Below are 15,305 nucleotides of genomic sequence, written 5' to 3'. Positions count from 1 at the left end.
GCATCTCTAATTAAATTTTCATGTGCAAATAACATCAGAATTAAATGCAGATTAATGCGTGGGTTGGAACTTTTTCAAAGGACAGTTTTCAGAATTGACTCCTCTAAGGATTTGTGTATATGGGAATGTCTTCTGTGTGTAATAGAAAGAAGCAGGAAAAGTGAGATGCTTTGCAATGAGATGCTTTAGCCATCTAAAACGTAGGCATGTAATCTAGGCACTTATCACCTCCTTTTCTAAGTTAACAGAAATAGCTGGGTGACTAATTCCATATAGCTTCAAATAGGAACTTATAGTAGCTTTGGGAGGTGTCCAGTATCCACTGCAGAACTCTGAATGACTGTCCTTGACCAGACCCCTAACTTCTAAACAGCCTGAACAGGATTAGACAGACTTTTTGTGGGTTTCAGCTTGCAGATGCAGACACCCACATGTCTAAGTTGAGCAAGGTATCCAGGCTTCTTCGCAACTTCAATGAAGATTTGGTCAATCCAATCAAAAGACTCAAGAATTATTCAGCATGTCCTGAGATAAACAGTTTAATTTTGTCACTCCCGGTGTTTTGTACCTGTTCTGAGTAACCAGCTGTAGGTGATCCTGCTTGAGTAGGGGGATGGATGAAATGACCTCCAGACGTGCCTGTCAACTTCAACCATTCTGTGATTCTGTGATTCAAAGCCTTGTCAGGGACAGTGACAAGAATTGGCCAGGAACTAAAACTATAAATTAGAATTATCCTGCATTATTATCTCATGGTCTACCTCTGTTATGCTTTATCATCTGCAATGTTGTAATGCCTGGGACTATCAGATCTAGACAAGAACTGTACTGTATTAGTCATTAATACCTGACAAAATGATGTAATTATATGTACATACCACAAAACTGAAAAACATTGGCATTTGGATTGTGGGAATAGATAGCTGGGATCTTTTCCCAGATCTTTTTCTTACACAGAAATTCACTGAAGGTCTTTTCTTTTTCTCCTGGTGCTCTTCCCATTCCATCTGAGCCATCAATTTTTGAGAAAAACTTTGTTTATATTATGGGTTTGTTCTCATGTACTGGAAAGAAATCCAGTCCAAATCATGAAAAAGCACTTATGAATGTACTGTCAGTTTGCTGCATCAAAGGAGGAGTGCAAAATGCTGTGATGCATTCATCAGTTTGTATAACAGGAAGGGAAAGGCTTTTTTTTTTTTTTGGTCTTTTTTTGTTTGTTGTTTTTTTTTCCCAGCCTACGACATTACTTAGATGATTATGCAAGACTCTGCAGGAAAACAGAGAAAGAGATGCCAGTTGCAAGCATAAGACCTCCTTCTGGCATATCAGCGGAGTGAAAGTAACCTGGCATCCTTTTCCAGCAGGCATGCTTGTACATCGTACCAGCCTGATGGCCTGTAGCAATGGCCCATTTCACTCTAGGATGTTGTCCTTAATAAGTTCTAAAGCATTGTGAGCAAAGTATTAGAACTTGGGTGCTAAATCTATATTTTGGCATGCAAAGCAATCAGTCAGAGAGTGGGTGAGGAAACAACAGGAGCATCAATCTCTAGGTGACTAATGAGGGCTTGCTCCTGAGGAGTCCTGCGTTGTGGCTTCTTGCAGTCTTTTGCTCTTCACTCACTGCCCCTAGTCATGGCTTAATGCAAAGTGTCTTCCTCCACTACTTGGGAAGATGCCTTGTACCAGACCACTGGTTGTGGAATTTCAGTGCTTTCCTGGGACTGAAGATGGAAAACCACAAGACTGGGGATAGAGGAAAGAAAGGCTCTCCTGTAGGACATAAAAAGGCAAGGTAGACACTTAAGGGAAAGGCTGAAGATCAGGAGAGCAGTGGCAGATAGAAAAAGAAACATCAAGCCCAGGGGGTTAAAAAAAATGGCAAGGAAGGACAAATGACAGGGAAAAAATCTTGGATTATGTAATGCATGATATTTTTCAGCATTTCAATATTTTTCAAACAATGGAAAAGTTTTTTTCTTCAGTAAGTTCTGCTGTGAGATTTGCATAGGGGTACCCGCAGCCTTGCTGTAGATATGGTATCCCATTACAGATTAAAAGGCAATATCCCAGGAAAATCATAAAATCTAGTATTTAGAGTAGTGTTTTCTATACTGGTTTGGAAAGCAAAAAAACCTAGTGGTGCCAGCTGTGAGCTAATGGCTGAGTAGGTGTGAAGAGCTCTCCTTGCCTAGGAAAGGTGTTAAGTGATTAACTGATGTTAACTGAGTGAGAAAATACCAGTGAAGCTGGGCTAATTATGATAGGACAACTCCAGTCTGACTTTACAGGCAAGGAAGGAAATCACTAAAAATGAATGCAAAAATAGGCAATATCCAGTTTCAGGACATTTCAAATTCACATGGTTAGTGCATGGATTGAACCTGCAATGCAGACAGTGATTGCAGTGATTTAACATGTGACTAAAATGAAGAAACTTGATTAGTGAATGATAGAAGATAACAACTGAGAGGATAAGACATGTCAAACTACAGATGCAGTAATGTTCATAAGAGCAAACAATTTCTACGATGTCTGCATTCAAGCTGATATATCAGCTGGACCCCACCGTGTAGTGTTTGCTCATCAGCACCAATAATAGGTCCTGTATTCCCCAGCAAAGAGCCCTGAATGACAAGAGACAGAGTTGAGCTGTGCTTCTTGGAGCAGGGATAGGAGCAGGGGCATATTCTGGAGCAACCGACTGTGGGCATTGGGTGAACAGCTGCCCCAGGAGGTGCACATCTGGGGTGTGGGTGCCTGGGGTGTCAGCAGCCCTGCAGCTCTGGCAGCTCCCAGAGTATTAGTAGTCCTCAAGCCAGTGTGTCTGTCAGGGAAAACAGCAGATCTTGAGAGGAAAAATTAATACTATTAAGTCTCCACTTCTAGAGGCTAGGTCCCTTTTTCAAAGATACAACATGCTTTTCTGGCTAGTTCAGATCTGCTTAACATAATTTATTTTCTTTAACATATTGATATTTAATTTGCTTTCAGTATAATAAGTAGCTTAGACCATTAAGTCATTAATAGTACCACCCTTCTAGCCTGCACATTTATCATCACTCTTGCATCTATCCATTTATAAAATGAAAATTAAATTCAGGGTAGATAACGATGCACTTTTTCAGATATGCTGAAAATTGCAGTGGTTTTGAGTTCTCTTGATTAATCTGTGTGAGGTAGAAGTGTTTACCTTTTTTGTAAATTACCTTTCCTATTGTAACCATTAGCATATACTGATGGTAAAGAAGGCCTTAGCTCCACTGTAATGATGTGCTAGGCAAGTCAGACTGACCATAGCAGAACATGCTTGGAAGCTGAAATTTTAAATGAGCAGCACGTTCTTTTTCATACTGTTGTTTTGAGTCTTTCTTTTATTAACTCATCTTTTGTAGACATCAGGGGGAAAATTAGTGTTAAGGAAAGGTCTGAATCAACTGTGGGAGATGTCTGCATGAGGAGAAAATAAAAAAAATGCTGAGCATCAGAGCACATTTCCTGACAGCGAAATCTGTCAAAAAGTCTTTCAAAGCATGTGAAATCAGACTTAAGTTTTACAAGATCACAGTTTTGCACTTTTCTCTGTTTGGGCTGGGTATAATGTTAACAAAAGCAAATCCAACCATAATCCCATCTGCCTCCAGTGTGGCTACTGCGCTTCTAACGTGTCTTCTCCCGTTTTTGTTTTCAAGGACACATCAGAACAATTTCCCAGAAAAAAAACATACCATGGATATTTGGGTCCAGCAGTTAGCAGTGGCAGCACTGCTTATTATGGTTGATGCTCAGCTGTCAAAGCCGGCACGCGCACCTCTGGCTCTGCACAAGCCTTTCATGGTTGTTTGGAACGCACCGACCGAGCAGTGCAGGCTACGGTACAAGGTGGACCTGGATCTCAGTGTTTTTGACATTGTATCCAACACCAATGAGACTCTGAGTGGGTCCAATGTGACCATCTTCTATCACACTCATTTGGGATACTATCCCTACTACTCAGATAACGGAGATCCTGTCAATGGAGGGGTGCCCCAGAACGAAAGTCTTCTCAAACACCTCCATAAAGCAAAGTCTGACATTGATTATTGCATACCCATGAAGAAATTTCAGGGACTTGCAGTCATAGACTGGGAAAACTGGAGACCCCAGTGGGATAGGAACTGGGGCAATAAAAGCATTTATAGAAATAAATCTCTTGAGATAGTTAGGAGACGGCATCCTCAGTGGTCAGAGGACAAAATCAGGAAAGTGGCTAAAGAGGAATTTGAAAATGCTGGCAAGAGTTTTATGAACAACACTATCCTTCTGGCTGAGCACATGAGACCAAATGGATTGTGGGGTTACTATCTTTACCCAGACTGCTACAATTATGATTACAAAGAACAGCCTCAGACGTACACGGGGAAATGTCCAGCCATTGAGTCTTCCCGCAATGACCTCCTGCTTTGGCTGTGGAAGGAAAGCACTGCTCTCTATCCTTCTATATACCTGGATTATATACTGAAGTCAAGTCCAAATGCATTAAAGTTTGTTCACTTTCGGGTTAAGGAAGCAATTCGTGTTGCCTCAATTGCTAGAAAAGACTATGTTTTGCCTGTTTTTGTTTACTCCAGACCATTTTATGCCTATACTTTTAATGTTTTAACAGAGGTAAGCAGACAGACTTCTTTAAAAATTTAGAATTTAGAAACAGCTGCTTAGAAAAAGTATTTTCTAAAAGTTTCCCTGTATAAAAACATTTACGCTTTTTTTTTATATATATATATATTTAAGACAACCCCTCTAAAAGGAAGCACACTAGTCACAGTGCAAAACTCTACACCTTTCAATAGTTAATACTGCAGTGCTTTGGTCTACTTCTGTAGGATAACATTGTGTATTTTTAATGAGGGTAATTTAGAAAGAAAGTACAAAGAAATCATTTCCTTAAGGAAGTAATTCATTCTGATATTTTAATTCTTCAGGACAGCTTGTGAAATTAACTTCACAAATTTTCATGAAGTTTAAAACTAATTAGTGTAATGGAAAGATAAAGTTTCATGAGAAAGGAGCCTCAGGGCTTTTTTGTTTCTTTATCCAAATGTAAAATCATTCAGTCTAGAAATAAACCAGTCAAGTAAACTAGTCTGGCCTGGAGTTCCTAACTCCTGCATGATGAGCATTGGCCATCTTGTTTTTCAAGGTATAACACATTCAAATACCTTCATGATGCAACATTTAGTGCTAAAACTGTGCAGTCCTTTTAACAAAGAAACCAGGTTTCTGAGTCTCGTAATGTTCCTTCAACCAATGACAAAGTTCAATAAATATATAGCGGCCACAACATTGATGGTAAAGCTACATGTGTACAAATCCCAGACTTTCTCAGTATGTAAGGATGATTACGGCTCTGATTTTGTTTGTGCATATAAAAGAGGAACACAAACGCTTATTGATTACTCTAGCAGTTGTCGCAGATGCTGAAACTTTATCTTTGATCGCTATCAGTTCCACGAGAGGGGAGGAAATCTATGGACCTCATGGAAAGAACCCCTCAATGGCTAAGGACTATCTGGGGGTGCTCCCTCCCTTTGATTTACGTGACAGCTCACTTCTGTTGCTGCCAGAGATGAGTTCTTGACTCAGACCAGAATAACAAAAGGGAGAGAAGGGGCAAGGGAAAAGGCAAGGGTCAGTCTAGCAAACCACAGGCTGCATCTGGCTTCAGCCTGGAGCCAGGAGCTGGGAAGGTGTGGTGAGGCCTCAACAGCCTGGGAAGTGCTTCAGTCTGCCCCTCCCTCATGGCAGATGGTACACAGAAACAATAATGAATTCAGTCTGCCTCATTTTTAGTAACCAAGGGCTCTTTGGAGCTCTTTTCTGTGTGATGTGGAAACTGCAGGGCCTAGCTGACTCAGAAGTTGTGGGCAAATAGGCAAGGCCGAGTCCCACTGAAGGCAAGAGCCACTGGGGTTGGTACAGGCAGGATTTCGTCCAAAATGCCTTCACTGAAGACCGCAGGCCCTGAAACTAAATGAACTAGAGCATGAACTACATGATCTTTAAGATCCCTTCCAACCCAAACCATTCTATGATTCCATGATTCTATGAAATAAATGAGCATTTTTCAAATGCAGGCTGTAATAATACATTTTTATAATATAAATTAGTCGATCAATATAAAAATACCACAAATGTTACTGAAAGCTGTGAAAACTAACATGCTGTTACCAGATATGCACAGGTTCAAAACCTGTGGTGGTATAAAGTTACACTTTTACCTTCAGCTATTTTCTGAACAGTACTGTGGTAATTTGGAGTGACTTTCCTCTAAAGTTATGCTCTTCAGCTCACTGGCCTGTTTTTCAGTTGCATGTAGCCATTTACTTTTGGATGCTCTAAAGTTCACTTTAAACTCCACAGGCAGGGAATATGGCTGCGTGGCACAGAAAGACCTTTGGGTTAAGCTCCATTACATCTTTTCCAACAAGAACAGCACCTGGCTCTGCAGGCAGCCATGGGGACAGGGCTTGATGCGTCTCCAGACTATACACACCATCTGCGCGAAGAGCTTGGGGACTGCCAGGAACTTGCAGGGTCGCACTTAAGAAAACTCTAAATAGGAATGATCAGGAAAATAATGTTTTAAAAATATTTTAAACATGGTTTTGTGTGTTCAGATTTTAAACTACACTGGAGCTTCTCATCTGACCCATGACATGCCCCTAAATGAAACTCACAAACCTGCCAACAAGGCATGAAACCTCTGAGCTCCAGCAACAATGTGCATGAATGTCACAAGGAGCTGGTGTAGTGCAATGACATACAGTCTAAAAGGCCGTAGAAAAATTGGGATACCCGGTGAATAGATACTTGAGCTGTCACAGGGACTGAGCCAGGAGAACCACTCTGCTACTCCACCAAGCTGTGCAAGATCTGGATGTTCTGTTTCAACAGAATTAATTGCTGACACATTCAAGCCCTGTGCGTAAGCCCTTTTGTACACAGTATGAAAAATACAGTAAATATCACAGTGGAAGAAAATAGAAAGAATGGTTGTGAGTCAGAATCACTGAGGGAGAGACACAAGTCTAGCAGATCTTCAGAAAAATGAAAAACCCAGGATGCTGTAGCTCTGTCTGCTGTACCTTTCACCCTGACTGCACCTGGAAATCAGGTGAGTTGTGCATAAGGTATCTGAGAAATTCAATCTGTTATTTTCTTGGAAACAGTTTATAAATTCTGAATTGGGATCCAAATCTTTATGAAAGCTTTCTGTATTTGCTAGAAATGCGTCTAAGTGGTTTGCCATCTGCAGGATATTTAGAAACTGGGTGCCTTGACAATTCACTACGAATTGTGTGGGAGAGTGAAGTTGCACAGCATCATCTGTGCTTCCTGACTAGATGGCTGAAGTCATTAATAAAGCAGGATGTTAATTAACAAATGATGAATAATGGATAACAACTTCTCTCATTCACCTACAGATAGTCTTCTCTGATGACCAGGTGTGCATGTGTACAGAGACTTTTCCCTGCAACCATGCCAGGCTTGCACTACCATTCCTGAATAAAGAAAAAGCATGGCTGAAACTAAGACTGTTCAAAATTTAAAGGAAAGATTACAGATGTACTTATTTTTCTTTCCTCAACATGTAACTAGAACTGACTGTCCTGTTTCCTCCCAAGCTCCAAAACTGAAATGGTTTAGCCCATCTCCCATTTTTTTAGTGTTCAATTCAGTGACTTGGTGGATCATTATGAAGAACAAGATGGCTCATCAGTATGGAGAAGCATTGATAGGAACTAGAGTCTCCTCCTCTCTGCCAAATCAGCTGTGTGCTCAGATAGCCCAGCATAATTCTGGGGATCTTTGGTTGTCATGCACTGCCCCCAAAAGCTTGAACGAGAATGAGCATCAGATGGGAAGAGGCTTTGTTGACTTATCACTTGGAGAAACACTTAAGTGGGAGCTGACCCATAAATTTGTCCCTTCAGGACAGTCCTCTGACAGGGATGGACAAGGATGTGATAGAAAGAGTAAAATAGGATTCCCCACCTAGACAAATGCAAGATGGTTATATTTAAAATGGTGACCAAAATTTTTTAAACTTGCATATTTTCTTCCATATGTGGTACTTCTTACACTAGCAGGGCAGAGCTGTGCCAGTGAGCCCCTGCTAGTGCCAAGCTGTGCTGAGTGAGGAGTGGAGCTATGTTCAGTCCCCAGATCAGGATTGCTGTGTCTGAGGCCACTGGTGGAGCTTGTGTGCGTCACCTGGGGCTGCAGGGATGCACCTCCCTATCTCTGCTCCCAGTTTGCCACTCTCTGCCATTATGAGAGGCACTTACGTTTCCTATCCTCAAAATATCTTAATGAGGGGTGAGACATCTATTTTGCTAACCCTGTCTGTATCAAGGGAGGTTTGGTGGTGGTGCCTCCCTCTTTGTGCGACCATCAGGTGGTCAGGACACCCACCTCTGGTGCAGGAACTCTTGGCTCAGTTGTCTTCCCAGCCTGGTTAGGATGAAAACAAAACCCTGTGTTAGACACTAGGAAAGAGTTAGTGAATCACCAGAATAAAAAGAAGTGTGCAAGAGAGAAAAAATAAAAGAGAGGGAGCAACATCCTCTTCATAGGTTATTCAGGGAAAGGCCCTTCTGTGTTGGTGCTGGTAGCTTTTGAGGTACCGAACATGAGTCAGTCATTCAATAAAAGATGTAACTATGCCTGGAAAGGAGAGTCGGAAACCTTATTTCCTTCCTTGTGGGCATGTTACCTAATTATTAAACTGAATTAGTCATAGGCTGTGGTCAGGTTCCTGCCTTTGAACCCTCATTGAATTGGTGCAAGGTGAAGTGGCATCAGGAAGAGAAATGGCACCCCTCTAAACATTGCTCATAAGCTCACGATGAAGATAACCCCCTGATGGAGGGTTACCTGGAGGTGATGTACCTTTTAAGCATGGAGGAAGAGGAAAAAAAATCAGTCCATGTCCTTCTAATTTTTTTTCCTCCTGGGGAGGACTCCTGCACTCGACCTTTGTTTTAAAGAATACGAGAAGAGGAAATGTAAGGTGGAAGGAGAGTGTTTACATGAAATCCCACACAATTATTTTTTGCAGTGAGCTGCTTTTTTCACCAGCATCCAACTCCTGTGCAGGTGCTAGAAGTGTCCTTTAGGCATCCCTAGGGTGACATATCTTCCAGTCAAATGCCAAATTTTGGCTTTAGCCTGAGAAAAGTGCTGAGTTTCTCAGCATTAGCAAGGCGGTGATTCTAGGTGTGCACAACTGTGGAAGCTTAGGTGCCTTGGGAACTTCAGCTGTGAAATCATCATTGCCATTGGACTTCATGCAGCTTAGAGAACCAGGTGAACTTTAAGGGTTATGCTCTTGGATTTTATTATTTTACAACCATATGAACTAGACGTGAAGTGCTACAATCCCTTTTTGGATCTGAATCTAAATGATTTCTACAAGTGCCAGAAGCAAGCTGTGGAATACAAAGAAATAAAAGCTGTATTTATTGAGTCCTAACTCCTAAAGCATATTGCTAACAAAATCTTTATTTAGGGTTTTGCTCAGGACTCAGTTCATCCAGCAATGCTAAATATCTTATTTATTTGGGCTGTCTGAAAAGGTTTCATTAACTTGTTAATGAGATCTGAACTGTGTTAGTGCTAAATCACTCAACCATCATGTGGCTAATGTAGAATCACAGTCCAGCCTTTTTATCTGGGTAATCTTCATAAAATGCTTTGCAGATGAGGAAAGCCTGGGAACCCTCATTACCAAGAGGTCAGGCTGAATTTCACATTCTCTCAACATTTGATATTTTGATGTTTGGTTGGCATACTTTTTTTTTAATTTTAACTGATAAATTAATTCTCACAGGAAAAAATCCCACACCATTTCCCACATGAAAGTAACACCTGCAGCCCACACCACTATCCTTTGATAAAACTAGCACCTGAGCATACACTTTTAAGAGTAATGACATTCTCTAAAAGACTGACATTCTTTAAAACACCACAAACTTCAGGCAAGATCAATTAGACTTTCTATCACTCTGCATCCTGAGAGACTATTGGAAAGCTCTACTCTTTCAGACTTCTGCAGGTTTTCCAGAACTACTTTGTCCACCCTTTCAGTTAAGGGTCAAAGTCACTGCTCACTCTGACTTCTCTGTGATTGTCTTCAACGCTTCCGCAGAATCTCCCTTTCCCAAGGCATTTATTTGTGCCTTCTTTTATGTTTCTTGGGCCATAAATGTTCCAGAAATGGGGACTCCTTAACTATGCATTGGTAAATCAAGAGGGCCACTGTCACAATCAAACAAACTATTTTTAGCAGTAATTAGCAATAATAACATCATCCTTCCACTCTATTATTTTGCATTTCTAAGGTGCCACCACCATAGTGGGATAATTTGGCTAGTCTTTTGGATTGTTTTCTCTTAAAAAAGAAGTGTAAAGTCTATTTCTTTTTAAAGGAATTTTCTCTTTCTTCATCAAATTGAGAAATATTATCTGTCATTACAGTGGTCAGGAATTACTTTCTAACCAATTACTGTAGGTAGAAATGGCTTTAGATGTAATTGATCACGTCTTGAAATATGGGAGTGGAAGAAGAACCTTCCCCCATATTTTCTAAGATTTAGTTGCGTTTCTCTTGACACAGTATTCACAGTCTCAGGGAATGGATTTAAGACACTTGCAAGGTACATCATTGCCGTGTTGTTGGCAAGGCACCAGTGAGTCCTGTCTGTGCTCTGGTAGAGTTGTGTTACTGCCATTGCTACAACCCAACTGCTTATTGGTGCAGCTCTAAAAGTGGCCATGGTTAAGCCAGTATGCAAATATGTGGGATTTTTTTCCCCCATTTGGCATTACGTAGCACTGGGAGAGGCTGCTTTTTCAAAGATGTTTCCTGGAGTAATGGCATTCATGCAGGTATGAACAGCAGCTCTGTGACTGTACTGGTACTGCTAAAGCAACAAAATTAGGCACCTGCCTAAAGCCTACCAACTGCAATTAGGTACCGCAAGGATGACTCAATGATGTGTGATCATACCTATCATTAGTTGCCAAAAATGGTGCCTACGTAGGTATGGTAATTGTTCAAAGACTGGTAGATAAACTAGATCATTCATCATAATATTAATAATTAATAATAATCATTCGTTATTTAGTAGTCCCACTCATGAGTGCAATCTATGCAAACCTTTGGAGATACACAGAAGAGCTTTCTGAACAAAACAGTAATTTTATTGTGAAGGATATACCACAGGACCGACGTCTCCTCTGGGGAAAAAAAACCCAGTGACGCTCATGTTCTACTTTCTTACTTTCAGTTTTATATCTTTGACTTTTTAATGTCTGGTTATGGCCTTCTTTTTCAGATGGATCTGGTCAATACCATTGGTGAAAGTGCAGCCTTGGGAGCAGCTGGAGTTGTTCTCTGGGGCAGTATGCAATACGCCAGCTCAAAGGTAGGTCATATGGGTTTATTAGTATTTAGGAGTCACCTCCATACCCCTTCTCTGCCACCACAACCTCTGTAGCACCTATCTTTATTGATGTCATCAGCCAACGACTGAGGACAATGGTTCAGGACCACTTTCAGGTCTTCAGGTCTTGTTAGTTCTACACTTTTGTTAGGCTGACAAGTCCTGTTGCTTCAGAGCACATTGCTTTGGGCAAGTCATTTGTTGGAGCTTGGAATAATGAGTACAGGTCAGAAGAAAGACATATTTTGAGGCAGTAGCACACAAATCAAAGCACAGCTTGTTTTATAGTGTTCTACTTTGTAGCTATGGTCATTTATACAGCTCCAAAGAGAAGGAATGGAGGCTGGGGGGAGGGTGTATTTTCTCTGGTTGCTGGTGGGGTTTGAGTTGAAATGACAAATGGAAAATCATGATACTACAATACAAAGGCTAATTTCTCCTCCCATATTCCTCAGGCTTTCACAAATAATCGTTCTTGAAGTGATGCAGGAGGCTGCACTGGGGCTTCGCAGGAGGCATGGCAGGCTAGCCCCAGCTCCTGAACCTGGACTGGGCTTTGGTGCCCGCTCTGCTTTTCCTGCAATCTGCTTTCCTCTTCCTCAGGTCTCTGGAAAAGCACCACCGGCTTGGGCAGAGGAAGAGGAAAATCCGAACCGAAACTTTCTAGCCACAATTGCAGCAACTTTTGTGCTGATTTCCAAAAATGTTGTGGCTCTTAGTAGAAGGAGTTGCAGAGATTTGGGCCCAAGCAGTGACTAAATATGTTAGCCCCATGCACAACTCCTTGTCAGCAGTTACCAGAAAATCCTGTTTAAGGGACTAGTTAGTCTCAGATTAACATGTAAACCATGGTTTTGTTTACTGGGACTCCTCTGTAGTGTAATACTGTATGTTGCTACCAAGTACTCAAATAGACAATATGGCAAAGATTAATATTTTGCTAATCTTACTGATGGAAGTAAACTCACTTAAACCCAAAGGTTACTCCAGTATGTAAATACAACAAGATTTATCTCAACAGTTTTAGCCAAGAACAGTTTTGTACCTAGAATCTTCTTAAATGTAATAACTTTGGACATAATGCTAGCTACTGTGTGAAGTATCAAGTCTTTTATTTTCTACAGGAGAGCTGTTCAACGGTGAAACGGTACATTGATGGACCCTTAGGACATTATGTCATTAATGTGACCTCAGCAGCCAAACTCTGTAGCAAAGTCCTGTGCAAGAAGAATGGAAGATGTATCCGCAAAAACAGTGACTCTTCTGCTTATCTCCATTTGTCACCCACTGATTTTAAGATCCGAGTCCGTCACTCAGAGAGGGGTCCTCAGTTCCAGGTGACTGGTGAACCCAGCCTGGAGAGTATTGAAGCCATGAGGCAGAGATTCATGTGTCAGTGTTACCAGGGATGGACAGGAATATTTTGTGAATTGCCTGACCAAAGGCTAATGGAGCGCTGGGCTCGTGTTGTGTTCAGTAGATCAAGAAAACAAAAACTTTATGTCTTCCTTTTAGGAGCCATGCAGCTGCTTCTGCTTCATACTGCTCACTAGAGTCTGCTGAGGCAGTGCAAGAGAATAAGTGGTGCCCACTAAGACTTCTGTTCCTTGGCAGAGTTTTATTACAAAGGGAAAAGGCATTAAATAGTTTTACTCTGTTTTCTTAATTTCCAATTCCTGGAATTGCCTCTGATATAAAACATTTTGAAAGCAGTCCCCTCTTTTTTACTATCTCCTTATTTCTTAACTCACATTTTACTCATACCTTCAACAGGTAAACCTTCTGCTGCAACAGTAGAAGCTTTACCTGAATAAAATAAAGTTGAATTAAGCCTGTACAGTGATTCAGAGTATCTATCCATGTAGAAGAGTAAAATAATTACAGAGCCTCTTTGGCTAAGTTACTTTTTGATACTGCCCTAAATTAAACACTAGCATGTTTTATATGTTATAATCTGCTGGGGTGTTCTAAATTCTTTGCAATATCTTATTATCTCTGAACGTTTTCTTATGGTAATCTTCCCCAAAAAAACCCTTTCTTTGGTTTGCCAGGGACAGATTCACAGCTGGTGTGAACTGCGATGCTCAGATTCACTCAAGCCACAGACCCAGATTGTAACAGACCTGCAGTAGATATGTTAAGGTTGCAATGATCCCTGAAACCTGGACACTGAAATGGGACTGAGTTAGTGAAATAGGGATTTAGAGCCCGCTACAGTGAGTCACACTGTGACAGTGCTGAGAAGCTACAGGAGAGCTCTGCTGCTGACCTGTTACTTTGTAGTGCATAACAACAATGGATGATGGCAAAAGTGAAGTATTTTGGTGCAGGAGAGAAAGGATTAAAATTAAAGTTTAGAAAAACTGTCAGTTTTCAGGAACTATGCCTTTAGACTGAAGTTAGGGTGTTTACCTTTTCAAATATTTTTTATTGATTATATATATTCTGCTTTAGCTCCCTTATTCTGTTCAGCTTGTTAACTTCAAGGGGAACTTACACATTCTTTAGTGCATTCAGAGCATAGAAACTTAGTCCAATTTTGCTAAACACCTGCCACTAGTGCTGGATGTTCCTGCTTTGCGTAATACTGTCCTGTGTTCTGAAACCACAGGTGATGTGAAAATGCTGTAATGCCCATGCATTGTGTCACTGAAATGTGGTTTTTTTAAGTGTTGCGAGTTGCTTTGTGAAATGTTTCCATTAATTTTGCAGGATTATAAGAATAAGCTGTGTAGAGACTTATATACACCATTTATTTGGATAACATAAATTCAATTAAACTGACATCAGGTCTTCATCAGCTAACCTTCTGGTACTTCGGGGGAAGTTCATATAAACAATACAAATGCTGTGGGTGAGGTAGCAATATTCCTGGTTCCACCTGTGATATATATTCCCTGTTAGGGTCCACTGACAGAGCCCTGCTAAAGTCCATAAGCTCTTTCAGTTTATGTCAGGTGTAAATTTGCCCTATGGCTCTTCTTTAGCCTAGGTTACCACTTCTCACAGAAGACTGTACGAGTGTCTGTGGCAGTACACCTATCTGCAAACACAGGTCTTTGAATCTGGCTCATATATTTCCGTGAAGAACCGCAAGTTTAGTTCTGCATCCTCATCATCATGTTGTCTTAGGTAGAAGACCAAACTCAGAATCTGGTCTGGTGTCTTAATAATTATTGAAGGAACCAAGCATCTGAGTGAATGTAATCTTATGGATTTTTTTTTACTTTTTCAGCTACTTAGAGCCCTTTCTTTTGTAAAGAAAGTAAGATTTACCATTAATCAATGTCCCTGGAAGTTCTTCACAAGTGCAGCTGCCAGTGGTAGGGTTGGAGGCAGCCTGAGGGCAGGTAGAGGTTGCAAAGCTGCAGGCAAGGACTCCCATGTCTCGTGTGCTCCCATGTGGGACCACTAACTACACCGGCCAGTACCAAAGTCAGGCTGCGTCTGATCCCCTTAACCCCACAGGTCACCCATCAGGATAAGGTCAGCCAGCCAAAGCCTCCTCTGCTCCCTTCCCTTCTTTTGTGGGTGCTTTGCACCCATCAGGGGATTCAGCACCCTTCCAGTGGAGGATTTACTGACATCCTGGTGTCTTTTTGTTCTCTTCCCTGTGGAGAAATGGGAAATACATTAAAAAGCTTGGTAATGAGCATTTTTTAATCTTCTGTTAGCATTAAATTAATATTAGTCTTCAAAATAAGTGATGAACTAATTGATTCACTTAATTCAGGTCTCATCACTGAATTCAAATTCAAATGAATAGGCTTTCTTGCAAAGCCTAACTATCTGGACTGCAGGGGAGATTTCCCCCCC

The 15,305-nt window shown here is 41.0% G+C and overlaps 1 protein-coding gene across 1 annotated transcript; it reads left to right on the top strand.

The window, feature by feature from the left end:
- Nucleotides 1-3,732: 3,732 nt before the first annotated feature.
- LOC104505850 (hyaluronidase-1-like) lies at nucleotides 3,733-13,042 on the top strand. Its single transcript, XM_010146586.1, has 3 exons — nucleotides 3,733-4,650; nucleotides 11,382-11,471; nucleotides 12,614-13,042. The coding sequence occupies exons 1-3, from the start codon at nucleotides 3,733-3,735 to the stop codon at nucleotides 13,040-13,042; spliced, it is 1,437 nt and encodes a 478-aa protein (XP_010144888.1).
- The last annotated feature ends 2,263 nt before the right edge of the window (nucleotides 13,043-15,305 follow it).

This window comes from Eurypyga helias, unplaced genomic scaffold (assembly GCF_000690775.1).
Source record: "Eurypyga helias isolate BGI_N326 unplaced genomic scaffold, ASM69077v1 scaffold43842, whole genome shotgun sequence".
Lineage (NCBI taxonomy): Eukaryota > Metazoa > Chordata > Aves > Eurypygiformes > Eurypygidae > Eurypyga > Eurypyga helias.
Note: the sequence above shows the minus strand (reverse complement) of the source record. Positions and strands in the feature narration are given on the sequence as shown.

Bases quoted from the DNA above. Each gene is read 5' to 3' on its own strand.
- LOC104505850 (XM_010146586.1), top strand. From the start codon at position 3,733: ATGGATATTTGGGTCCAGCAGTTAGCAGTGGCAGCACTGCTTATTATG. The intron at 4,651-11,381 runs GTAAGCAGACAG...CTTCTTTTTCAG, and splicing joins CTTTTAATGTTTTAACAGAG to ATGGATCTGGTCAATACCAT. The intron at 11,472-12,613 runs GTAGGTCATATG...TATTTTCTACAG, and splicing joins TGCAATACGCCAGCTCAAAG to GAGAGCTGTTCAACGGTGAA.